This window comes from Oryctolagus cuniculus, chromosome 2, assembly GCF_964237555.1.
Source record: "Oryctolagus cuniculus chromosome 2, mOryCun1.1, whole genome shotgun sequence".
In the NCBI taxonomy this organism is placed as follows: domain Eukaryota; kingdom Metazoa; phylum Chordata; class Mammalia; order Lagomorpha; family Leporidae; genus Oryctolagus; species Oryctolagus cuniculus.
The window spans coordinates 5,077,138-5,103,221 of NC_091433.1; the positions used below are offsets into that span (position 1 = coordinate 5,077,138).

The 26,084-nt window shown below is 55.1% G+C and overlaps 1 protein-coding gene and 1 pseudogene across 6 annotated transcripts in view; both read right to left on the reverse strand.

The window, feature by feature from the left end:
- The window catches only part of SLC2A9 (solute carrier family 2 member 9), a 144,816-nt gene extending 119,308 nt beyond the window's left edge, over positions 1 to 25,508 (reverse strand). Inside the window, exons 1-6 of one of the 6 annotated variants that reach the window (XM_051829851.2) lie at positions 25,195 to 25,508; positions 22,097 to 22,307; positions 21,750 to 21,852; positions 16,194 to 16,292; positions 13,849 to 13,945; positions 9,114 to 9,212 (exon numbers count right to left, since the gene is read on the reverse strand). In XM_051829851.2, coding sequence (XP_051685811.2) covers positions 9,114 to 9,212; positions 13,849 to 13,945; positions 16,194 to 16,258 — 261 coding nt within the window. In that variant the 5' untranslated portion in view covers positions 16,259 to 16,292; positions 21,750 to 21,852; positions 22,097 to 22,307; positions 25,195 to 25,508. Of the gene's footprint in view, positions 1 to 9,113; positions 9,213 to 11,440; positions 11,619 to 13,383; positions 13,525 to 13,848; positions 13,946 to 16,193; positions 16,293 to 21,749; positions 21,853 to 22,096; positions 22,382 to 25,194 lie in introns of those variants that run through there. The other 5 variants (XM_051829847.2, XM_051829857.2, XM_051829865.2 and 2 more) reach the window with 5 other exon arrangements.
- On the reverse strand, positions 5,225 to 6,948 carry LOC138848844 (thioredoxin reductase-like selenoprotein T pseudogene; annotated as a pseudogene).
- Positions 25,509 to 26,084: the final 576 nt, after the last annotated feature.

Sequence of the window (26,084 nt, forward strand, 5' to 3'; positions counted from 1 at the left end):
GAGAGGGGGAGAGAGGGAGATTGAGGGGGGAGGAGGGGAGAGGGGGAGGGAGAGCATTTCCATCCCGACTCACAGGCTCCAGTGAGGAAGTGAGAGAGTGAGAGGGAGAGAGAGAGCGCACGCTTCCATCTGCTGGTTCACTCTCCAAATGGCCTCAGCAACTAGGACTGGCCAAAGCCAGGGGCTTCATCCAGGTCTTCCATGTGGTGCAGGGGCCAAGCACTTGGGGCGTCTTCCACTGCTTTCCTAGGCTCATCAACAGGGAGGCAGAATGGAAGTGGATCATCTCGGACACAAAGAGGCGCCCATATGGGATGCCGGCGTCACAGGTGGTGGCTTAACTCTGCTGCGTCACGGCACTGCCCTCCACTCTGGTTCTTAAAAGGCTGCCTCTCAATCCTGGGGATTTCTTGAGTGACAAGAGTGTCTTTGCTCTGCACAGGGGCCTCTGGGATCCCACCTGATAACTCAGGATGGGGCTGGCCATGCCAGGAAGACTCACCATGAGAACGCAGAGTCGGGGACTTTGCCGGTGACGCCAGCCCTCCTTCCAGGGAGGACAGGGGGACTGGAGGCTGAGTCCAACCTGGTGGCCACCTACAATGAAGCCACAATGCCATGACCTGACTGTGTCTCCACAGTCCCTGCGTCAGGCACTTAACCCGAGTCGGGTGTAGTGGTGCTGGGAGGTAAGATGGGATGAGATCAAGAGGTGGGGCCCCATGATGGCATCGGTGACTTCAGAACAACAGGAGAGACCTGAGCAGGCTCTGTCTTGGCGTGGGACGCCCTCAGCAGGTGTCAGCGCCTCACTCTTGGATGGCCCAGACCCCAGAACTATGGGCCAAGCAAACCTCTGTTCTTATAAATCACCTACTCGGCAGCATTTGGTTGCTGCAGAAGACACAGACGGAGCTGCTCAATAAAATCTCTGGACCGTGAAGCCCAGGAGGGTCTCCTGGTAGAGTCCCACCAGGACATGTGGCCCAGGCCCCACCTCCGCACCCCTCTCAGACCTCACCATGCAGCTCTTCTTTTGGTCCATTCTGATGGGCATCCCTGTGCTGCAATAAAACTAAATACAGGGCAGGTGCTGTGGCGTAGACTAAGCCTCCTCCTGTGGCACCCACATCCCACATGGGTGCTAGTTCAAGTCCTGGCTCCACCTCTTCTGCTCCAGCTCACTGCAAATGCACCTGGGAAAGCAGTGGAAGATGGCCCCAGTGCTTGGACCCCTGCATCCATGTGCAAGACCTGGAAGAGCTCCTGGCTTAGGACCAGCCCAGTTCTGGCTGTTGAAACCATTTGGGGAGTTAACCAGAGGACGGAAGATCCCTCTGTCTGTCTCTCCCTGTCTACAACTCTGCCTTTCAAATAAATAAATCTTAAAAAAAAAAAAAAAAGATTTGGATGTCAAGAAAAACCAACTCTATTTAAAAAAAAAAACAAACCTGCAAAAACAGCACTTTCTTGAGTTCTGTGAGTTGTTATTGCAAATTGGCCAGAGCTGGGTTGTAGTGGGAGTCCTGAAGCTGGAAACCAGATGTTCAGAAGTGCAGGTGGCCTTGGGAAGCCCCAAAGTCGGAGTAGGGATCTGATGGAGGGCTGATTCTTGGAAGCCTGTGAAGTGAGCGCCTGGCCCCAGAGCGAGCCTCCTGTGCACGCTGAGACATCAGGGAGCCAGAGATGACAAGCATGGCAGGAGGAAAGCCTGCATCTGCAGAATTCCGTCTGCCTCTGTTTGCCGAGTCAGCTGGCACTTCCCAAACGGCACGCCTGCGCCGCGCCCTCCCCAACTTCCTGTCTGCTCTTCAACCCCCATTCACTCCTGAGGTCCTGGTTTTGCTCACGCTTCCTGTTCAACCCACTGGGCTCAGTTCCCTTCTGGTGCCTCTGCCTGATGGCTACCTGCAGTGCACCTGCTGCCCAAGCTCTCCAGCTCCTGGCACTGTGACCGACCCCATCTACAGCCATGGGACCACCCGGGGCCCAGGGCAGGATCCCCACTGCAGGTCCACCACTCCATGGGTGGGCTACCCATGGACCCCCGCCCCCTTGGCTTGGTTCTCATCTTTATCTGGCCCCCTTGGGCCGCAGTCTGAGCTCCACATTGCCCACTTGGTGTAGACCTTGCGTTTCTTCCTGCTCCCAGCACCTTGCTGTAGGATGATGCTGATGAGCGAGAGGAGTCCCGGCTCATGCTCTGCCTGGTCACCATCACCCCACCCAGGCCTGCGTCAGCCCTGCCCATCCAAGGATAGGAACCCACCTCCTCTCCCAGAGAAAGGCTTGGAGCTCAGATGCCCCCAGTCCAGCTGTAACGCCATCCTTCACCCTTCAATGACCTCTGGGGGCCCACAGGGTTCAGGGGGACGTCTCCCACGGCAACTCTGATAATCCCCGTTTACCATAGCAGCAATAACAAAGCAGGTCCAGGGCAGAGCAACATTCTCCTACTGAAGGTCACGTCTATAAATGGCACAAATCAGAGGCAACTTGCCAGGTTTTGGATTAGCATCTTGAGCCTGCATGCATGATTGCTTGAAGATGCAGGCAATGATCATGTTTGATTTGGTTGATGTGCACATTAGCCACAGACTTTGCAAAGTGTTTTACGAGGGCATAAAAAGTGCTTTAGACAGATGTGTAAATATATAGATGGATAGGTAGACAGATGACAAAGATAGACAGGTAGGAGATAGATATAGAGATAAATGGACCGCAGGGATAGATAGAAAGATGAATGATAGGCATAGACAGAGATAGATAATAGAGATAGATAGATGTTAGGGAGATAACAGGGCTGGACAGATGATGGTATAGACACGATGGAGCTAGTAGAGATAGATGTGAGAGACAGATAAGGCAAAGACAGACAGCTGGGCGGATGGACGATAGGGGTAGCTAGGTAGGACCACACCAGTTTGAATTAGTCCTCATCAGAAGTCAAAGGCGAGACAACCAGTAATAGACAGAAGAGGAAGACACTGGGAGAATCCACCTGCAGGAAGGCACGGCCGGCACCATCAGCCAGCCAGGCTTCTGCCCGGAGGTCTGCTGCACAGGGCACCTCCAGGAGCTCCCTGCTTTCCTAGAACCTGGAGCACAGCAGTTGGCCGATAACCCCCAGCCCGCTGCTGCTGAAGTTTTCGGGGCACGCGGCCTCTCCCATCACTGGCATATCATTGGCAGCTGCTGTTTCACTGCAAAGATGGAGTTGAGGAGTTGCAGCAAAGACCACACAGCAGCAAAGTGAAAAACCGCATTTGAACCTCTGCAGAAAAGGCTGGACATCCCTGCTGTCCAAATCCCCTCAGGGGGACGGAAGGAAGGGCCACTCGAGAAGACGCCGGACCTGGGTCCAGATCCCCTCCTGTCTGGATGTGGCTGAGGCGGCGCCAGCACGTTTTTGAAAGTTTAACTTACGTATCTGGGGGCTGCGGGAGAGACAGCGAGTGCACGTGCACACAACAGCAAGAGCAGTATACTCAGCTGCTTCCCTCCCTAAAGTCCTGCAGCAGCTAGGGCTGGGTCAAGGACACGGAAACTCAGTCCAGGTCTCCTGTGTGAGTGGCAGGAGCCAGCGCTGCTGTGTTAGCAGGAAGCTGGAGTCAGGAGCCAGAGGCCAGTATCGCACCGAGGCACTGCAGTGTGGGACGTGGCCGCCCCAGCGCCAGCAGTCTCACCCGGGACAGACTCAGAGCTGGCAGTGGGAGGTAGAGTGAGGAGGTCTTGGAAACTTGCCTTGGGAAAGAACAAAGAAACTTTTTAAGAAAACATTAAATTTAGCCGTTTACTCACTTAGCAAATATTTACTCTAAATGCTAACTCTGTGCAAGACCTGGCCTAGACCTCGCCCTGTAGAAGCAGGAGAAGCAGAAGGCCTGTGTCTCCATGAACCTTTGGTTCTACAATGGGGAGGGTGGACATGGAGACAGGGTGGGGTGAAGCACCACAAGGGAAAACAAATGGGGGGGCTTGCGCTGTGGCATAGTGGGTGAAGCCTGCGGTGCCGGCATCCCATATGGGCACCGGTTCAAGTCCCGGCTGCTCACTTCTGATCCAGCTCTCTGCTATGGCCTGGGAAAGCAGTAGAAGATGGCCCAGGTCCTTGGGCCCCTGCATCTACATGGGAGACCCAGAAGAAGCTCCTGGCTCCTGGCTTCAGATTGGCACAGCTCCAGCCATTGCAGCCAACTGGGGAGTGAACCAGTGGATGAAAGACCTCTCTCTTTCTGCCTCTCCTTCTCCCTCTCTGTGTAACTCTGACTTTCAAATAAATAAATAAATAAATCTTTAAAAAAACAAATGGGGTGAGGGCCTGGGGGTTGCAGAGGGGCACTTTTGGATGGGCTGGCCAGGGAGGACATCCCTGAGCAGGGGCCCTTGAGCAGAAGTCACCAGAGGAAGGAGCACAGAATATTGGGAAGAGCATTTCAGCCAGTGGGAGCGGCAAGTGCAAAGGCCCTGTGGTGCCAGCATGCAGCATGTTTGAGGGGTGGCAGTTGGAGAAGGGCCAGGTGGATAGAGAAAAGGGAGGGGGGAGAGGTGCTGAGTGATGAGAACAGGGGTCACCAGGAGCCCTGGGCACTCAGGCCACAGATGGCTACACTGTCTTCTAGGTGCACAGGGAGCCATGGCAGGTGTTTTTTTTTTTTTTTTAACTGAACAATAAATTGAAACTTTCTTATTTAACTGACACCTGCTTAGTTGTTTATGTAGTTAAGTATAAAGGCCCAGTTAAATTAACTCATCAGACTGGTCAAGGCAAGACACTGGAACTACATAATAGGACTTAAAAAGCAGTTGGTGTTACAGTAGTTCTCTGATAACCACACACACATACGCACACACACACACACACACACAATTTGGTAGAGTACTCTGGATGTTAGATTTCCCCCTACAATCTTGTATAATGCACTGTTCACAACTTGCAGTGTCTTGAAAACTACACAAATTGGACATGGCCAAATTAGAGATGTCTGATTGAACTCTTATAAAGTATTTGGTAACTTTGGCTACATTCCCAAGAAGACTGATTTTAAACCATAAAAAATGAAAATTCATATAAAAGCATAACAGATTTAACAGACATCTTTAAAATAAATCAAATTGTAACTCAATTTTCTACTTTTTCAAATATGTCTAAGAAAGTTGCAAGTAATGTCTACATTAAAAAAAAAAAACTATTAACTGGGTGAATTTGGGAGGGGGAGGAAAACTATACGGTGTTATTGCACTCCACAAAATGTGCAGAATTCCAAAATGTGCCAGCACTGAAAACCATCATGCATTGAGGTTTTCCAAGAGGTACAAAGAGCTTGCCAAAAAAGCGTCTGGTCTGTACTAACAGCTTGCTGTCTTCAGTGCAGGCCTTCATAATGCCAGTCATGCTGCTCCTGCAAAATCCCTTAATGTAAAGGGCTGATAGGTGGGGCGATGACTGACGGTGTGGGATTGAATCCATATGCACACTGAGTTTCATTTCACTGTCAAGAATGTGAACAAGTTGTTGCATGGATGGAAGGTGACCAGATTCCAGTTTAGACCACACAGGTACATCATTTAAAGTTCTCTCAAGTGCACCTGTCGACATACACTGGTTCTCAATCATGTTGCTCAAGAAAACCATCACACATGCATAGACCTTATTTTCCTGGCCCCAAACCAGATGCTAGGAGCTTGCATGCCAAAGAAAGCAAAAGGATCTTTGCCAACAATTATTCAGCCTATTAATAGTTTGAAGACTGACAGGAAAGATGCTATGTGTCTATATATTGGTTGAGGGAGGTAATTCTCTCCTTCAATTCGGCTGTCTGGGTACCGCTGGCTAATAGCCCACATGTACTCCTCAAACACCCGCCTATACCTTCAGGAAACACAGATCTGGAACTTAAGCAGCAGCCCCGTAGCGTACTGCATCTTTAATCTCTTGCTTGGCACACTGCCCAGGTTGGCTGAGGCCTTGCTCTGGGTCACTGCCAACGGCCATGGCAGGTTTTAAACAGAAGCACAGGGGTTGGTGTCGGGCGTAGCAGGAAAAGCTACTGCCTGTGACACCGACATCCCATATGGGTGCCGATTTGTGTCCCAGCTACTCCACTTCCGATCAAGCTCCCTGCTAATGTGCCTGGGAGAGCCTAGGCCCCTGCCAGCCACATGGGAGACCCAGGCTCCTGGCTTCAGCCTGGCCCAGCCCTGGCTGTTGTGGCCATTTGGGGAGTGAACCAGCGGATAGAAGACATCTCCCTGTGTCTCTCTTTCAAGTCAATAAACATATCCTAAAAAGAAAGGGGGGTGTGGCTGGGTGGCAGCCAGGGCCGGGTCAGCTGGGCGTGGGCTGCCCCCGCAGTGAAGGACTCCCTGCCCTGTCGCTGTCCAGCCATGGCCTGGCCTCCCCTGGCCCCTGTGCCAGGCCACCACTGGCAGCCAGTGACTTTGCCGGAGCTTCAACAGTGCCCCCGCAGTCACCTCTGCAGGTGGACACCCCAATATCTACACCTCCTCTGTTCCAGGGCCTCTCCTTCTGGAGAGCCCAGGTGCAGCCTGGCTCCCACCGGGCACCAGAGTCCATCCCTCGGAGTCTCTGCTCTGTCCCTGGCCTCCCTGACGCCGGGGTGGCCCTGCCCCCCAAGTCCCACAGCAGAATCAGAGCGACAACTGCACCCAGGCTGCTCTCCCCCAGCACCTCAGCTCCTGTCATTTCACTGTCGAAACACGGGTTAGCGAGGGCTGCACTGCACATGAGGAAGCTGGGATTCCCAGGCAGCCCCAGCCTGAGCCCCCGCCCTGGGAGGGCTTCCCAGGGTGAGCTCAGCCCCAGCCTGGGTGGTACTGGAGCACGCTATCCTCCCAGCCTCTACAACTTCATTAACAATGACTGGAACGGAGTCTGATGACCAGGAAACCAGAACCTGTCTGGGTCATACCCTGGCTGGCACTCATGGTGTGAGAGTGGGTGAGTGCCTCAGTTTTTCCATCTGTATAATGGGGACCTCATGGAAAGTGCCTGCAGGAAGGGCTGGCACCTAACACGTGCTCTTTCCACGTGTGTCGCTGCCGAACAGGTGGAACTCACAGTAAGGAGTCTAAAGGGCCCCCTGGCCACGCAGGTCCTCAGAAATCCCCCCTCTCCACAAATGGACGCCTGGCAGGTTACACACTCTTTTCAGCTCATCATCTGTCCGATGGAACACTTAGCTCTGGCCCTCCTCTCCTGCCCACCGACATCAACGTTGTTTTTCTAGAAGATGATGAGTGTGTCACCCTGCCCACCTCATAGACCTGCCATGGCTCCCCGGTGCCCTCAGGCTACATCCTGGCTCCTCACCTTAATGTCCAAGGTCTCCTTCGCCCTTCACCCAGCTGTTCCACCTCTTCTTGCATCCCATCGCCCGCTCCCGGGCACTAGCACCTGTTCCCAGCGCACCACAGCTCTGGCACAGCCAGGCCTTCCCTGTGCTCCAGTGCCTGCTCTGCCCCAGCCTATGGATATGCTGCCCGTCCTTCCAGACTCAGCTCAAACACTGCCTCCTCCAGGCTGCCTTCCCCGCTTCCCAGTGTTGGACACATAGTAGGCACTCAACAACCCCGTGCCAAGTCAACGGCTGAACTGTTCCTTCTTCGTGTTCCTGCAGCCACTGCAAGCACCCACATCATTCCGCTCCAAGTTCAAGTTCCACTTGTCTCTGCTCCACAGCTATGGGTACAAAGGTCTCCCCCAGCTCGGCTGCACGTTCTGCTGAGCTTACGACATGAAGCAGAATCCACATTCCTGTCCTCTTCAGAGGCCAAGGTGGACGTGTCCGTGCCCCACCTCTGGATGACATCACATGACTAGATCAAAGACTCCGAGGCTGGCATTGTGCCACAGTGAGCTTTATGCTAACTCCTGCAGTATGGGTGTGCCATAGCAGAGTGTGATTCGAGTCCCTGCTGCTCCGCTTCCAATCCAGCTCCCTGCTAATGCACCTGGGAAGGCAGCAGAAGATGGCCCAAGTGCTTGGGCCCCTGTACCCATGTGGGAGACGTGGATGGAGCTCTGGGCTCCTGGCTTCAACCTGGGCTAACCCCAGACATTGTGGCCATTTTGGGCAGTAAACTAGTGGTTGGAAGATATCTCTGCCCCCATGTCCCACCCAGTCACTCTGCCATTCAAATAAATAAATTTAAAAAAAAAAATCAAAGACCATGGATTGCTATAAGCGCCTGGAGCAGCCATCCAGGCCCCCATGTCTTCATGCTGTTAACATCAGAATCAACTTTTCACATCAACTTGTATACAACCCCCAAATAGCAAATTAACAGAATTAAAAAGCAAAACTAACAAGCCACAAACAGAGTTGCCCTGGTACAAATGCAGTCCAAGTCCCTGCCCTGTCCGTGCAGAACCCAAAGCTCGTGAGAACTCTTGGAAAAGACCCCTTCCACCGCCGCTGCCCTGCATTTCCTACCCGGGGCGCCTGTGCCGCCAGAGCTGCCCTAGCCTGGCTTCCGCCGCCGGGAGCTACCTGCACTTTCCAAAGGTTCCTTGGACCTCAGGCCTCTGCACACCTCTCCACCTCCCCCCCACACCTGCACCCTGTCCCAAACCCAGCAGCCCAGGTAGGGGGACCCCAACGTCACCTGCACGCCAGCATCTCGGCGTGAAGACACCTGGGAGAACTGCAAGTGGATCTGATTTCAGACCAAAAGCAGTGCCAAGGACGGGTCCTACCCAGCAAACCCTCAACAGGCCCCTGCCAGCAGGGCCAACACAAAGGACAAATCGGGAGCAGAGACTTGATGCGAAGGCCCGTCACGCACCTTTCTTGCACCAGGAACCCTGAGGGTCCCAGGGACCTCCGAAGCCCCCTGTCCCCTCCCAACATTCCCCCAGGACACCCACACTGCAACCCCCAGGCACCAACCACATTTCATCTCCGTCTGGTTCCAGCACGCCCGTCTCTCCGGGGACAGGCTGGCCTCGCTCACTTGGTCCCGCCTGCCCACGGTGTCCAGTACCAGTGTGGACAGGGGTCTCCTACAAAGGCCCCCAGGCAGATGACGCGCGGCTGTTCCGCGTGGCCGCAGCGCCCTCTGCCGGGCAGACCCCGCGCGCGGGCACTCACCGGGGCGGGGGCGTTGACCACCGAAAGGTTGTAGCCATAGAGGAAGGAGGAGCCGAAGGCACCCACGAGCGAGGCCCCCACGAGCGAGCAGGTCCATCTCTGCGAAGGAAGAGACAGCACGTTGGTGCGGAACCCGCAGCAGGGAGAGTGGTGCGCAGGCGGGTGCCCTCCAAGGCCCCCGGCACTCTGCGGGGCAGCCGGCTCGTCCTCCAAGGCCACGTGCAGCGTGGGCCCGCCGGCTTCAGCAGGCTGCGTGGAGGATCCCAGAAACGCAGCCCTGCGTCCTTAGTAGGTGCCCTCAAGCGGCTGCGTGCTGCTGTTTTAGCTGAATTTGGCCAGAGCAGAAAGCAAGTCGAGGCCCTGGTGTCCGCAGCAGCTGGCGCTCGTTAAGCCCAGCTGGGTGTTGTTCCGAGCAGTATCTCTAAGCAGAATCCCTGGATCGTACCGTTTGCAGGTGTGGGAAGCTGTCCCTGTGCTGTCTGGGCTGGGGTCTGGAGCTCAGGTGGTCACACGACACCACACTGCCATTCCACTACTGACCCTTCAACTGGGTCATGCAGGGCCTGAGGCTGCCCACAGCCCCCACAGACACACATACATATGTGCACCCACACACGGTCCTGGCTGAGACATCAGTCTACAGGCTGGTGCAAGCATCCCAGGACGAGGAGCTGCAGACAAGGGGATGCCGGTCTGGGTGCTGAGAACAAGGTGCTGCCCCCCAGAGTCCTGCCCTGCACCTCCATCCAAGAATGGCCACGGCCAGCACAGGGCCATGGAACAGAAACACCTGCGCCCCTTGGCACAGGCTGGCCAGTTGGCTGGAGCCAGGAGTAGATGGTGCTGCCATCCTAGACTGGTTAGGAGACTGTGGGGTGGACGATGGAGAGCAGCAGGTACCTTCCCTGTAACTGCACGCCTGTGTGTGTGTGTGTGTGTGTGTGTGTGTGTGGTCTAGATGCCAGGACAAAGCTTTGGCATTACAGAGGGGAACAAGGCAAAGTCCACAGTTCAGGGACCTGAAATTGGCCAAATACTGCTTGAAAAGGAAAGCAGATACCTGATAGCCAATTCTCTGCTCCGCCCATCTTGTTCTTCTATAGCTGGGCTCGCTCCACCTTTCAGCTGTGGGAGCCTGAGCAAGTTGCTGCAACCGTCCTGGGTCTCAGCTTGCCCCCCTAGCCCCCGCCCCAGGAAATGAGGTTTGCATCCTGGCCTGCTGCACAGGTCCATTGCATCATCTGTGTGTTGCCGGAGGTAGCCGTGTAGGGTTCCACACAGCGGGCAGTCAGAAAGGTGAGCGTTCGCCAGGGCTCCCTCAGCTCCAGCTGTGGCCCAGATAACACGCCAAGTCCCTTCTACGACGTGCACCTGGAAGCTCATCCTTGCGTCCTGTGGCCAACGTCTCCTCCCCGGACAAGTCGCCTTCAAAGGCTCCCCTCCCCGTTTTCACCTGGATCTCTTTGGCTTGTCTGACCCTCAGCCCTGCCACTTGTGACTGTGTGTAACCTTGGGCCAGCTACGTGGCTGCTGGAACTGGCTCCTTACCTGTGGAGTGGGGTGGTAACAGGACCCCCCCCCCCCTGCCATGGGTGATTATTCAGAGAGGAGAAAAGCAGTCCGGTCCTCAGGAGGTAGCCCGACCCGGCCCGTGGGGTGGGGGGGTGCCACGAGTGCCAGCCCCAGTAGTGGGGCCCCTACTCTTTGTGGCCCCAGGGTCTTGCTTCTTGCTCTCTGCCCTGGCACTCTGGGGGTGCCTGTGATCAGAGGGAAGGTTCATTGCTGCCAGGTACAGGTGCGGCCAGAATGTGTCACTGCGGTGCCAGGTGCTGGAGCTGACTGGGTTCATTGCTGGAAGGGTCCCTTTAAACCCGCCCCCTGGGTCTCAGCTCAGATGCCACTTCCTCTGCGTCCCTGGGCTCCCCTTCTGGGCCCCGGGCTCCCAGCCTGACCACCCTAAAGGACCTGGACTCCTCCCTTGTCTGTGCCCATCAGAGGGGAGCGAGGAGGGCAGGCGGGAACCGTCTCCTCCCACCTCCCCTGCTGACCTGAGCTCCCACCTGGGCAGGGCAGGGCAGGGCAGGGGGCACTGTGACAGCTATGCCCAGGGAGAGAGGAGGAGGGCACCACCAGCAACCCGAGGCTGGGGGAGCTGGAGAGCCATGCTAAGGCCACATGTGCAGCATGTATGACCCAAGCACATGGCTCCCTGCCTCAAAGCCCCAACAGCTGCCAGGCTGAGCTGACTGCTGTCCAGTGGAGGCCACTCCCCTCCCCCACCCGCCTCCCCGCTGGCCTACAGCACTCAGAGGCCCAGTGTTCTTTACCTGCACTCTCCGCCCAGCTGGCACCTGGCTCCTCCTCCTCCTCCTCCCGAGGCGGCTCCTGTGGTGCCTCCGGGGAGCGAAGCTCAGTTCCCTGGAGTCCATGCCTTGTCCCTGATGCCAGGCCCTGGTGGGACGGAGGCCTGGGTGGGGCCTCTGCAGGGCATCTCCAGGAATGAGGTGGCAAAGTCCACGGGGAGGCGGGGCGGGGGGGCACCCAATAGGAAATGCGGTGATGGACCTGCCTACATGGGACACTAGCCAACACTTTTTTTCTCCGCTCCCTGTCATTACAGCAATCAGGAGGCCCGGGACTCCTCTCCAGGATCTCCACCAAGGTGTCGATTTTCAAGGTTTTAGGTTTCTATCGTACCTATAAAGTCTGCACTCCTGGGGTGCAGGCGGGGGCACCTGGCACTGGCCCAGGCTCCTCCTGAACGACCAGGGCAGGACAGACAGGTCATGGCTCTGCCTCCTGCTTTGCAACCACCTGTCCTTAGGCAAGGCACTGAACGCTGAGCTGCCACTTTTGCCCAAATGCAACAAATGGGAGTGAAAATGCCCGGCCTGGTGCTGCACAGGCCAACAGGCAGCCAAGGCGTCCAGAGAGGAAAACCAGCCCCCGGGAGTCATTCTGCGGAGCCGTCGGTTGGGAACGCCCCTGGGAGGTTTGGCTGCTTCTTGAGTTGGTTTTCGGCTACTTATTCTGCTGCTTCTGCTGAGCTTGCAGGCTCAGAGTGGGATTGGAACACGGAGATACTGAGTTACGACAGGACAGGCAGGCGTGGGGCACTGCACGGGGCAGTGTGGAGGAGCCACCAGAGGATCTCAGTTGGATCCTGGAGATGTCCTAGGGGAGGTGGTTCTCAGGCTAGCCCATACAGGGTGGGTGAGCCTGGGAGTGGATGCAGGCAGAGGGGGCATGGCACCGAGGCCAGCAGGCAGGGGTGCTGGGTGGGGGCAGGGAGTGAAATGGTTGGGTGTGGTCAGGGCCTAGGCTCAGGAGGGGCCAGAGGAGAGGTGGGGACAGCCACACCCTTGGTCGTGGAGGACCCTCCCACCTCCTGTGCCATCCTGTGGGGACTGTGCTCATCTGTTTCAGTGGATCAGGTAAGCCCTCCCACACTGGCATTCAATCCATGGTTCCCCATCAGCAATGGAAACCCAAGAGGCACCAGGAGTCAGGTGGCCAATGCAACGTGCAGCCCAGCTGGGCATCAGGTCAGACGGAGGGCGACCAGCCCCCCAGCCCCATCCCATTTCATAGTCTACACTGCTTTCCCAAGCGTGCTCACATCCCAGGGATCACCCAGCCTCCCTCAGCCCTCAGAGGAGCTGCCGGGCCTGACCAGACGGCGAGGGAGAAGTGAAGTTCAGAGAGAGGGTGAAGCAGTCTGCCTCCAAATCCTGCACCACTTCACATCCCACCTGGCCCGTGGCCCTGTGCTCTCGGGCAGATCCCGAGAAAGCGACCTCCTGTCCTGCATGTGGCAGGGCCGGGCATGTCCAGGCTGCTCTGACACGCACTTTTGCCTCACTTACGTCCACCCACAAGTATTTATTGAGCTCTTGCTCCTTCTAGTTCTCCTGGCCCTCGCTCAGGCCCTTCCTCCTGACTACCCCGGCCTCGCTCATCCTTGCCACTCCTTCCCAGAAGCCTCCCCAGGCCTCTCACCACCCTGCCTCTGGGCTCGCACACACCTGCCCCTGTGTACAGGAGCTCAGCGAGGGTGGGGACTGTGCACCCCAGGCTCATATGTGGGAGCCCTCATATGTATGAGCCCACCCCAGGCTCATATGTGGTGAACAGGACTGTTCTACCACCAGACTTATGACAAGTGTGGACACATTTACTTCCGAGGCATGGTGGTCTTCACACCCATCACAGATGGGTCACACATGGGCCACCTTGTCCTAGCTGCATAGCCTTGGAGAAGTGCCTTTACCTTTCTCTGAGCCTCATTCGTCATCTGTGAAATGGGGACAGTGCCTTGGAATGAGCAGGAGAGCCACATGGGAGGCACAGGGGTAGGTTCAGCACAGAGTCCTCTGGATGAAGGTTCACGGATCTGGTTCTAACAGAGGGCCTGTGGAGGTCCAAAGAGGGAGAGAGTCTTTCTAGCTGCCCGAGACTTCCTGGAGGAAGGGGCAGGTGGACTGGGCTGGGTTTCAGTGATCATTATAGAGGATGACGTAATCTTCCACACCAATGTCCCTGTTAGAAGAGAGCTCGGGAGTGGAGACCCCTGCCCCAGTCCAGAAAGTCCCCCGTGGATCAGGGACAGGGACACCATCAGTCCCTGAGTGTCACCCCGCCAGACTGCAATTCACCCAAACCCTGCTGCCCAGAGGAGGGACAGCCCGGGCCACCAGCATGCCCACAGAGGGGACAGAGACAATCCAGGACTGACCGCTTTCTTTCTCGCCACATGGCTGTCTCTGTTTTCAGCTGCTTCCTTTTCCTTGAACTTCATGGTTTGTTTTTCAGATCTGCAGATTTTGTTGTTCCTGAGAAAAAGGAAGACGCCATCAGACGCTTGCTGTCACAGACGAGGCGGTCAGAGCAGGTGGCCTTCAGGTTTGCTGAGAAGCACACCAGGGGAAGGCACCAGGAAGGCACAGAGCAGCAGCCTCCCGAGGACCTGGGGCCCCTGGAGACCTGGGCACCTCCCTGCCCTTTGCTGGCCTCAGTTTCCCCATGTATAAGAAGTGGGGTTGGCTTCCACAGGCCGCTCTCCAGAGCATTCTCGTTCAGAAGGGGACTCTTCTGATGGGCACATTTTGGAACGACTAGCCCATCTGTTTCCAGGATGCAAAAATAAAATCAGTGCAAATTAAAATGAAGTGCCCATGTCACCTGTCAAACTGGAAACGATTACTAACATTCTTAGAATCACTGGCGTGACCGATATGGAAAATCGCACAGCTTTTTCTGGAGTTTGGAAATATGTTTCTAGAGCCATGGAAACACTCTGGCTACTCCATTTACAAAAACTTACCCTAAAGCAGAATTGGAAGGTTGCACAAAGATTCAAGTTCAAGATAAACACTGCAGCATTTTTCATGTTAGGGAAATGGTGTTTATAGGTAGGAAAAACATCTAGTGGGAAAGTTTCAATAAATGATGGTACATCCATCTGATGAAAATTCATATAGTCCTTAAAATTACATTATATGAGAACATTTGATGCTGGGGTAACTGCTCATAATAAATCAGTTCTTGATTGAAAAAGGAAAATAAATGAATATACATTTGTCAGCATTAAAAATACAAAAGAACTCTTAAAAGTATATAGAAAATGGAATTCATGGATGAGTCTACTTGGGCATAAAATTTGAAATCCATATATAGTTTTTTCATAATATCTGCTTTACATAAACTTTTTGAAGATTTTGTATGAATGGATTTCAAAATGTTTTTGCACCAAAATAAGTATATCTTATAATTCCATTTTCCACAATGCTGGCCCTAGATGTGTTATGAACAGAGCCACGGTATGGAAGCATATGTATGGATACTCTGTGTGGACTTTTTTACTTAAATTTAAAATACAGTGACGACACATGACATGATTGACTCACACGTTTATGAAGCCCCTAGTATCCTGGGCTACAGAGGAGGAAGAGGACCTGCCTTGTCTTGTGAGGGTCAGGTTTGAGGAGAGGCAATGGTGGAAATGTCACAGGCCGCTGGTGGGCGTCTGAGGGGAGTGGCCTGGCCCAGCGGGGGTCCATCGGGGCCAGGCCCGTAGTTGTGAGCACAGCGGGGAGATGCAGGACACACCATGAACAGCCGTTCCCAGTGGAGCCCATTTGTATCTCATTCTTGGTTTTCCTATAGTTTTCCAAGTTTCTACCCTGAAAAGGAACTATTTCTTTAACTAGAAAAACAAGGTTTTTAATTCCTTAATTTTTTTTTCTCAAAAACTTAGCTCCTGAGCTTTAAGTCGCCATGTAGAGTGTGAACAATGTTTGGATGCGCTGCTTCCGAGGGCAGAGAAGGCAGAGAATACCGTTCTGGAAGAACACATTTTTTTTTTACAGGCAGAGTGGACAGTGAGAGAGAGAGACAGAGAGAAAGGTCTTCCTTTGCCGTTGGTTCACCCTCCAATGGCTGCCGCGGCCAGCACGCCACGCTGATCCGAAGGCAGGAGCCAGGTGCTTCTCCTGGTCTCCCATGGGGTGCAGGGCCCAAGCACTTGGGCCATCCTCCACTGCACTCCCTGGCCACAGCAGAGAGCTGGCCTGGAAGAGGGGCAACCGGGACAGGATCTGGTGCCCCGACCGGGACTAGAACCCAGTGTGTCAGCGCCGCAGGCAGAGGATTAGCCTAGTGAGCCGCGGCGCCAGCCAGAACACATGGTTTTTATAGGATGCTGACTCTGAGCCATTGCTGTAGCTCTCAGCCGGCCTGGTGAGAATGCTGGCTGGGGAGCTGCCATGGGCCACCTTTCCTGGGACATTCTGGGCCTTGCCCTGAGGGGTCAGCCACCCTTCTCATCCCAGCCCACACCTCAGGAACACTGCAGTCCACTGGCCTCCATTTAAAGCTGTGCGCGTCTTGTGTCCTCTCTGCCACGGCCTCTGTATGGGCCTCTCCTCCTCCCTGTGTCTCCAGATCAGGGCTCAGCTCCCCCTGTTCGTCTACTTCCTCCCTCTGGGAACCGGAGCCACTTCTCCCGTGCAGCCGCTGCACCTCCCCCAAGGCCAGCAGGGATCAGAACGTAGGCTGCCTCTCGTTTCTGTGCTCACCTACCTTGGGTCCTTCCTTTGATTTCTCAGCGTGTCTAGTCTGAAGTGCCCAGCTGTGTGCTGAGACATCTGGAGCGCAGTCTACAGGTCGCTGTGAAGGTGTCTGGGGGATATGAAAGCACCGGCAATGAGAAGTCTCCTTGATGTGTGTGGGCCTCGCCCATCAAAGACCTCAAGAGAAAGGCGGGGGTCCCCAGAAGAGGAAGGCATTCAGCCTCCAGACTGCAGGGTGGAAATTCTGCCCGAGTTCCCAGCCAGCACCAAGGCTGCAAGGCCAGCTTGCCGGCCCCCAAAAGTGCAGAGCCAGTTCCTTATAAGTCCAGGTGGACAGGCTGATGATAGAGTGTGTGTGTGTACACAAGTTCAGGGGCAATGTCTATTAGGAAAAAACTATGCGTGGGTTTTAGGGGTTTTTGCACCAAAATGAGCATCTAGTGATTACGCTTTTCCACATATTGTCTGAAGCACCCTCATGCACTTCCCGCTGGTTCTGTTTCCCTGGAGAACCCTGGCTGCCTCCCTCCCAGCTGCCTCACCCTCGGGGTCCATAACTGATTGTTCCCTGCATCCATGGTCTGACGGTGCCTGGCCAGAGAGGTGCCCCCTAAGCACACTGGGTGGGGTGGGCTGGAAGTGGGGGAGGAGATGACACAGGGCAGGATCAGAGAGGGTGGAATGGGGCCAGGAAGCCATAGGCACCACCCAGCCTGCCTTCTGGGGTTCATTCTCATCCTAGCTTTCATGAGCAGATGCCACCATGTCAGCTCCAGGATGCACATGGATGACACTGTCCATGTCCCCCTGGATTCACACCAGACAGTGGCTGTGCAGGGGTCCAGGGGTGAACGTGATCTCCAGACAGCTTGAAAAGGCTTGAGGAGGGAGAGCAAGGCCAATGCAATCAGTCACAGCCCAGGGCACGTGACTTAACGTGGGAGTCTACCTTGCAAACAGTCCACTGAAAAGAGTGATCATCCCTGCATCTCACGATTGGTGGAGGAGGGATACTGCATATACCAGGCTCTGGAGCTGCCTGGCAAACCCTTGGGCTCTCATGACTGCTTGCTCTCATTCACTGAGCTGGGAGGGACTCAGAAGGCAACAGATTTGTGGGTGGGGAATCGAGAATTTCTGTTCTAGGAAGTTTATGAGGCCTCGAGGCAGAAAAGTCGACTGCACATCTGGAAGTAAGAACGGTGCTCCAGACGTGGCTGGACTGCAGACCAAGTAAGTGGTAGCTGACCCCTGGGATTAGGCAAGTGTAGGAAGAATGGAGAGAGAAGATTCCCAAGGGACGCTGACCTGGAAAGAGGAGATGGGGATGGCAAAGGGTGAAGGAGACTGAGTCGGCGAAGACAGGGGCGGGGGTTAGGGATGGCCAGACAGGCGCTCTAGAAGACGCTGTGTGGAACGCTGATCGGCGGTCACGTGCGCGTGGCCACATGGGGCTGCTGGTAACTCTCATAAGTGTGATTGGATTGCAGTGTCTGGGGAGGAGCCTGTGTCCTCACAGAGGAGGAGCAAGGAGGAGGAGAGGGGGCAAGGTGTGGGGTCAAAGGCCAAAGACAGCAACAAGGGCAAAAGCCTGATGGAGAGTGCAGATCTGGAAGTCAGGAAGGAAGGCCCTCTGCGCAATGCCATCTTTACTCCAACAGCATCCCTGCTCCTTCTGACGTCTGGAACCCGTCCCGTGGCGTCTGCGTGAAGTATAAGGGGAAGCAATGAACTGAGGGGAGAGAAGGCAGGCAGCATCTCCAGGGAAGTCCAGAGAGAAGCCCCAACACCAAGGCTGGTCAGGTTGCTGGGTGGAGCTGAGGTCCCGAGTGACTCAGGAGTGGGGCGGGAAGCTGGTACATGTGCAAAACTCGCAGTGTGGGCTTAGAATTGAGTCATCAGGAAAGTTTGCTCATGCTGTAGTCAGAGCATGGCTTTTGTAGGGATACACGATGTCTCGTCAGAGTTGGAACACCCAGAAATCACGGCCAGCGCGGGCGAACAACCGTGAATGTGGAGGGAGTGGCACAGAAACGGGGGGTAGAACGTGGGCAGGATGAGTGAATCAGAGCATGCATTAGGGCAAGGGCATGTGGGTCTGGGGTGGGAGCACAGTGGGCTCAGCAGACCCAAAATGATAAGGTGCAAGCCAAGGACCTGCAAAGCACGCGGCGGATGGGGAAAGTGGCTGGCACCGGAGGATGTGGGTGGTGGGTTGTGTTTCTTTCTCAGTCAAGGCCAACTCTGATCTCCGACTCCCTAGCAAGCGAGGAGAAGGGGGAGCGTTGCTAAGTCACCAAGGACCCACTGCCTGTGAAAGCTGAATCCGTTGGAGTGAGACTGTGGGCCTCAGCTTTGCAGAGACCACTGCAGAGCCAAGGACGCCCCCAGCATCTCTGAGAAGTCTCAGCCCAGGCGGGAAGCTGCCTGCCCATGCAAGTGCAAGGCCCCAGGCAGCAGACTCTGGAGTCCTGGCTTCAAATCCCAGCTCTACAGTTTGCTGGCCAAGTGACAGGAAGTTCCTTAGCTACGCTGTGCTTCCAGTTCTTTAGGTTTCAAACGAGGATAGCAGGAGCTGTCTCAACAGGCTGCTGCGAGGGTAAATGAGTTCCTCTGTGTGACACATATGGTCAAGGAGGTCACATATGTAACACATACAGATGAGGTCATGTATTTTTTTTTTGACAGGCAGAGTGGACAGTGAGAGAGAGAGAGACTGAAAGGTCTTCCTTCCGTTGGTTCACCCCCCAAATGACTGCTACTGCCGGTGCGCTGTGCCAATCCAAAGCCGGGAGCCAGGTGCTTCTTCCTGGTCTCCCATGCGGGTGCAGGGCCCAAGCACCTGGGCCATCCTCCACTGCACTCCCAGGCCACAGCAGAGAGCTGGCCTGGAAGAGGAGCAACTGGAACAGAATCCGGCGCCCCAACCGGGACTAGAACCCGGTGTGCCAGCGCTGCAGGCAGAGGATTAGCCTAGTGAGCTGCGGTGACAGCCAAGGTCATGTATTGATGCACAGAGCAAATGAGCTCACATGTGTGACACACATGGTCAATGTGTTCACATGTGTGATGCGTGATGCACAAAGATGAGTTCATGTATGTAACACTGTTGTAGATGAGTTCATGTGTGTGATGTCCACAGTGAGTTCACATATGTAACACATATAGATGAGGCTATGTGTGTGTTACACATAGATGAGTTCATGTATGTAACACTGTTGTAGATGAGTTCATGTGTGTGATGTCCACAGTGAGTACACATATGTAACACATATGGAAGAGTTCGTGTGTGTAACACAATTGTAGATGAGTTCATGTATGTAACACAATCGTGGATGAGTTCACATGTGTGATGCCCACACTGAGTTCATGTATGTAACATATGGATGAGTCCATGCATGTGGTGCACATAGATTAGTTCATGTATGCAACACAATAGTGGATGAGTTCACGTGTGTGATGTCCACAGTGAGTGCACATATGTAACACATATGGAAGAGTTCATGTGTGTGATGCAATCATAGATGAGTTCATGTATGTAACACAATAGTGGATGAGTTCATGTGTGTGATGCCCACAGGGAGCTCACATTTGTGACACATATAGATGAGGTCATGCGTGTGTTACACATAGATGAGTTCATGTATGTAACACAATAGTGGATGAGTTCACATGTGTGATGCCCACAGGGAGTTCACATTTGTGACACATATAGATGAGGTCATGTGTGTGTTACACATAGATGAGTTCATGTATGTAACACAGTTGTAGATGAGTTCACGTGTGTGATGCCACAGCAAATACTAAGCGTGCATGAGCTCACAGCGTTGTCGCCACAAGCACGGGGAAGGCCTTTGAGGAGCACACGCCAGGCCACCCTTGTCAGCGAGGTCTTCGTCGCGTGGATGATGTCTTAGAGCGGCCTCAGACGATTAACTCGCGCTCGCCCACTAGGTGTTGGTCCAGAGAATCCTTAACGTCCTCAGAACAGCTCCCAGGCTTAAATAGCAGAGTAAGCGCTCAGGTAAAATGCATAAGACATAAGCTCAGGCACTGTGTGTGGTGAAGGCTGGGAAAGGCCAACTCCCGTCTTCCCAGCCTGCAGTAGCTCCGGTGCTGCCGGAGACCAACACGCCTGCCGGCGTGACCGTGCCAGCTCTTACAGGATGCAAGCACTGCTGGGCCATTGGTGAGCAGCCAGTGCCGGAGCCCCCTGAGAGCCCACCTGCCACCAGGGCAGCTTACGCCCTGCCACACAGAGGCCCCCACCACCCAGCAGCCCAGGTCAACACCTAGCAGCACAGGGCACCAGGACTCTGCTCTGGACAATCTGCACGGCTGCCACCAAGGCTGTCCCTGGGGTCGAATATTTAGAAAAGCGTCTCTGCTGCCGTTACTGATGCTAGTGATAACAACAAAACTCAGTGCCCGAAGCTGTGCTGGGTTCTTCTCAGAAACAAAGCAGGCAAGGCTGGAAGAATGACTCTCCCCGCCCCCGACCTGTCATGCAGGTTGGATCCGAGCCCGCACAGCCTGCAGGCTTGTCAGCCAGCCGAAGGGCAGAGCAGCAGAGGCACTGGCCAGCACCCACACGCCACCACAGGCCGGCCCAGGGCACGCAGGGCTGGCCCCCCGACTCTGGCACCCGCAAGCTGGAGAGCACCCCCCTTGGAGTGCCTGGAGTCACAGCATGTGCACCATTGTCCCCAGTGGGTGGCCTTCTCAGGCAAGGCTGTGTGGAGCCAACAACAGCCCTGAGCAGGAAACCCCGCAGACAACCCCGGGCCCCCAGTGACTCACAGTGACTCTTTGATCTTACGTTGGGGGACAGCTAAATCTAACCCCAAAGCACAGCATTGAAAGTGAGCTGAGGGCCAGCGCTGTCCACCGCAAGGTAAGCCACCACTTGCGACCCCAGCATCCTTGTCAGAGTGCTGGTTTGAGCCCCAGCTGCTCACCTTCTAATCCATCTCCCTGCTAATGCACCTGGGAAGGCAGCAGCAGATGGCCCAAGTGCTTGGGCCCCTGCACCCATGTGCGAGACCCAGCTGGAGTTCCTGGCTCCCGGCTTCAGCCTGGCTCACTGTTGTGGCCATTTTGGGAAGTCACCTAGTACACGGGAGATCTGTGTGTGTGTGTGTGTACACGCGCGTGTGTCATTCTGACTTTCAAATAAAAATTAAGTAAATCTCTAGAAAAAAGTGAGTGCATGTGAAAAATAGATCAGCTTTGAGAGAGAAGGAGAGAGAGAAATAGGAACAGGAGGAAGAAGAGGGAGAGGGGGAGAGAGTGAGGATAGAAGGACGGGTGTGAGAGGGAAGAACAGAGAGAGAGCCATCCCCAGATTGTCACTGGAATAAGTCTCGGCCACAGTCATTCGTGGCTGATTCTGTTTTTAGACTGGTGTTTTCCCACGCTCCACTACACAATGTCCATGCACGTTCTCACTCCATCTGCACCAAGACCCTGTAACGCTGAATTCCAGGCCCCTCGTTCCAGCTGCTCTGTGAGTCTGGTCACTCCTGAATCCCCCTGAAGCAGACCCAGCCCTGTGCACGTCACTCACCTGCACTCCACAGCTCCCCGCACCTGCTCCAGCCTAAAGAGTAGCCAGAATACGTTTTACAGATAGATCGCTTCCCGTTAGAGTCCGATGTGAACCTGGGGAACTGGGGTAGAAAACAGCGTTAATCATTACTCTGCATCCAGATGCTACTGTCAACACTTTCAGCTGCCCATCTTGATACGTGATAAATGATTAAGGTCACGATTCGTGCCTGCCTCAGCTTATCAGAAACACACCCACGGGCAATCCCAGGGCAGAGGTGGCTTTGCCAAGCTCCTGCTGACTAAAGGACTGACCTTGGCTCTGCCTCCCAACACCAGGCTGTGGTCAGCACAGAACCAACCCACCTGGGCCCCGGGGAAGGCCAAGTGGAGTGGTAGAGAAGGTTTTTGAAGCAGTGGCAGATGAAATGTAGGTGGGTGGAGTCCCAGGTCTAGATGAACAGGATGATGGTGAGCTCCGTCCATGTCGCCAGAGATGCTGGGCCATGGCCATTGTCATTGTTGCTGCTTTATGCACACCATGTTGCTGAGAGATGATAAACAAAATGTGGTCCACCTGTACAGTGGAATATTATTCAGCCATGAAGAGGAATAATGTCCTGGCACCTGCTACAGCAGGTGATCTGATCCCTGGAATCAGAGACACAGATTAGATCAGTGGGTGCTCAGGGCTGGGGGGGATCACGCAGCTGCTCAGTACAGAAGCAGTTGCCCTCTGGGGTGATGGGAACATTCTGGAACCAGATGGAGGTAGTGTTTACATGATACTGCAGTAAATGCCATTGAATTTTCCACTTTAGCAGGGCTAATTCCATGCAATGTGATTGCACGGCGATTAAAAGAAAAACCACAAACTTCCCTTGAACCCACAGCTTCCTGTTATGGGAAAGTGACCCCCAAGAGAATTCACTGTCCCTACTTGCCAACTCCCACTCTCCTCTTGGCTCCTGCCTGTGGGGTTCCAGACCCCTACACCCCTGAAGCTACAGTGACCGAGGAAGCCAGTGACCTCCTTCATGCCAGGATCCACAGTCAGTTCCCTGCAACCTCCCTATGCAAAAGGCCATGCCTCTTCCTTCTAGAAACTTCTGTCTCCCAGCTTCTAGCTGCCTCGCTGGTTGGCTGGCGTTCCTCTGCTGCCCCGCCTGCCAGACCTCTCGTGGTGGAACACTCAGGGCTCGGCACCAAGCCCCTTTCTCTTTGCCCACTCTCTCTAGGGTGACCCCATCCTCCTCTCTCTAGGGTGACCCCATCCTCCCGTCCATGTGCTGCTGAGCCCCGACTCTGTCTCTGCTCAGGCTTGCCCCAACACCCAGACCCACAGGCGCACCTGCCTGGTCAGTGCCTGCCCTGGGCTTCAAGCTTCTCAAACACACCAGGTCCCAGGCTGCACTTCCCATGTCCCTGCCCAATCCCTTCTTCCTCAAGTCTCCTCCTCTCTCGGGCTCCCCCTAGTTTCTCAGGCTGAAAAGCCAAGGCTCCTATGTTCCCATGGCTTCCTGCTGCTCGTCCAAAGCATCGCAGCTCTCAGAAGTTCTGTTCACGATTATACCTGGGGCAGACCACGCCCATCTTCTCTCACCTGGGTGACTCCCACTGCCCCCTAGAGGACTCGCCACCCAGCAGTCTCCAGGGTGACCCCTACAGCAAAGGCAGACCATGTGACCCTGCGCTTAGAGCCCCGACAGTGGGCCCAGAACTCACTCCAGTCTGATTGCCACAGCCCAGGTTCGTGCCATCCTCCTGCCTCAGTGTGGTAGAAGCCGCAAGAACAAGACTTTGGCTCTGGTGCTGGCCAGCTGTGTGCCTACAGCAGGTACCCAGGCCTCAGTGAGGAGCTGTATCCACCACTCCACCTCTCCACTCTCTGCACTCTCCCTTGCCCCCACGCCTCCTCCCCAGCCTTCCTGCAGTCTCCCAGGCAACCACGCGTCCTCCACAGAGAAAGAGGGAGAAATTTTCTATTCACTGGCTCACTTCCCAAATGGCCACAATGGCCAGAACCAGGCCAGGAGCCTGGAAGTGCCTCTGGGTCTCCCATGTGGGAGGCAGGGGTCCTGGTAGTTGAGCCATCTTTTTCTGCCTTCACGGGCATATTAGCAGGGAGCTGGATAAGAAACAGCAGCCAGGGCTCAAATCGGTGCTCGTTGTGGGATGCAGGTGGTGCAGTGGGTTAAGCTCCCTCTTGCAGATCCAGGCAGGCTTCCTGGTGGAGGAGGGGAAAGGGCATTCCTACCATTTGTGGAGGAGGGGACGGAGGCTGTTTGGCCAATGGGAATGGTGGAGGATGAGGCAGACACTTGCAAGTGTTGCAAGAGGGAGCTTAGCCCACTGCACCACAATGCTGGCCCTGTTCTACAGGATTTAACTCCATGGGGGCTGGGACCTTGTCTCTTGTACCCACTGCTGCCTCCCCAGTGCCCAGAATGGGGTCTGGCACACAATTCACGAGGATTTCGTTACTGATCAACTAACTGCCTGACTTGCCAGGTCAAAATGCCCAGGCAGTCTCTCCTGCCCTTGGAAACCTGGAACGAGAGACCCACCTGGCTGGCGATGAGCCTCCTACCACCCAAGCCCCAGGTTCCTTTTCTGCTGGAGCCCAGCCTGCTCGGTCCCAGTGGCTTTGATCAGGATCCCAGTGGTCCTGGGAGCTGTTGTGGCCGTGGTCTCAGCTGCCTTCTCTTCCTTTCAGCCTCCCATAGCAGCACGACTTGAACCCGGGAGGGATCGGACGACTTGGGTGGGAAGAGAAAGAAGGAAGAAGCACCCAATCCTTTGTGATGGGAAAACTCAGCGAACTCACAGGCAGCACCTGAGACTTCCGCGAGCATTTTCCGTTGAAAAGTGAAGCTGAGTGTTCCGGGATTCAGCCCCTCCCTGCTCCTCAGTTTGGTTGGAGTGGGAATGGCAAGGCTTTGGCACCCATGGGGACTCAGCTGCAAACCCTGGCTCTGCTGCCAAGCCGCTGTGTGACCTCAGGCAACTCCATGAACCTCTCTGAGCTCAGTGTCCTCACCTACAGCACGAGGACGACAACTTGTCCCCGGGCAGGGCTAAGTAGACATATGTGGACTTAACATCCAGCACCTAGCAGAGACTCCCAGGGCATAGCTTTTTTTGACAGCTGTAAGTCAATCATTCATCGAATCCAGAGGGTATAAGGTAAACATTTAAACTTAGCCATTTCATCAAGAGTTTTCTTAGGCCTGTCTGCCTGATGGGAGCCCAGCAGCCTTCAGTGGCCGGAGCTGGTCTCAACAACTTCGCTGTTCCCATGGAGACGCAGCCCGGGGCTCAGGGGTCTTAGGGGGCAGCTGTGCAGCAGACGCTGGCCAGCTTGGATTTTCCTGAAACCTGGACAGGCACATCCGGGCAACCAGGGAATGGAGCCCTGTAGGGAAAGAACCTCGGACAGGCCCCCAGTGGGGCCCGATACCCACCTGCGTTCAGTGCGGGGGTGAAGAGTCTCTTCTGAACAGGCCCCAGCAGGTGCAGAGCAGGCAGCAGGAGTCGGGCGTGACGTCTGCGGAGGGAAACAGGCTGTGCTGGTGTCAGCAGACAGCGGCCATGCCGATCCAGCCAGCACCTCCAGGGCCACCTGTGGGTTGACCTCTGCCAGTCTCCACGGCAACTCTCGGAGCCTTGCTGTTCCCCTCTCCCTTCCAGGAGAGGAGCCGAGGCTGAAGGAGCTTGGCAATTTGTCCAAGACCACACAATGAGTGAGTGATGAGCTGGGCTTGACGTGGGTCTGCTGAAGCAGATCCAGGCAGGCTTCCTGGTGGAGGAGGGGAAAGGGCATTCCTACCATTTGCGGGGGAGGGGGCGGAGGCAGTTTGGCCAATGGGAATGGTGGAGGATGAGGCAGACACTTGCAAGGCTCTGGGAAGTCCCCAGTCTGATTTCCTTGTCCCTCACCCCTTGGCAGGATTGGTCACCAGCACCCTCTCACCAGCCAGCCAAGCCAAGGATTGTCTTGCTCACCTCTGCCAGGCAGTGGCCCCTGGGACATGAACCTTCTTTGTTCTCCTGCCTCAGTGGCTGCCTTCCCCCTCCTCCTTAGGGGACTCCTCCTCCTCCTCACCCTCTCCTTTCTGGGCTCACTGCCCGGGCAGCTTGCCTGGTCTGTGGCTCTGTTCCCATTCCGTTTGCTGACAACTCCCGCATTTCTATCTTGGCGCAGACCTGTATTCCACCTTCCTGGCCAGCCCACGTGACACTGGCCCTAGGACACTTAAATCAGGAAGTTCGGACTTAATGGGACCAAGTGAAGCTGATGAGGTGGCTCAGCCGGGCTGGCATAGCCAGGACTTGAGGACAGTCTTCTGTTGGG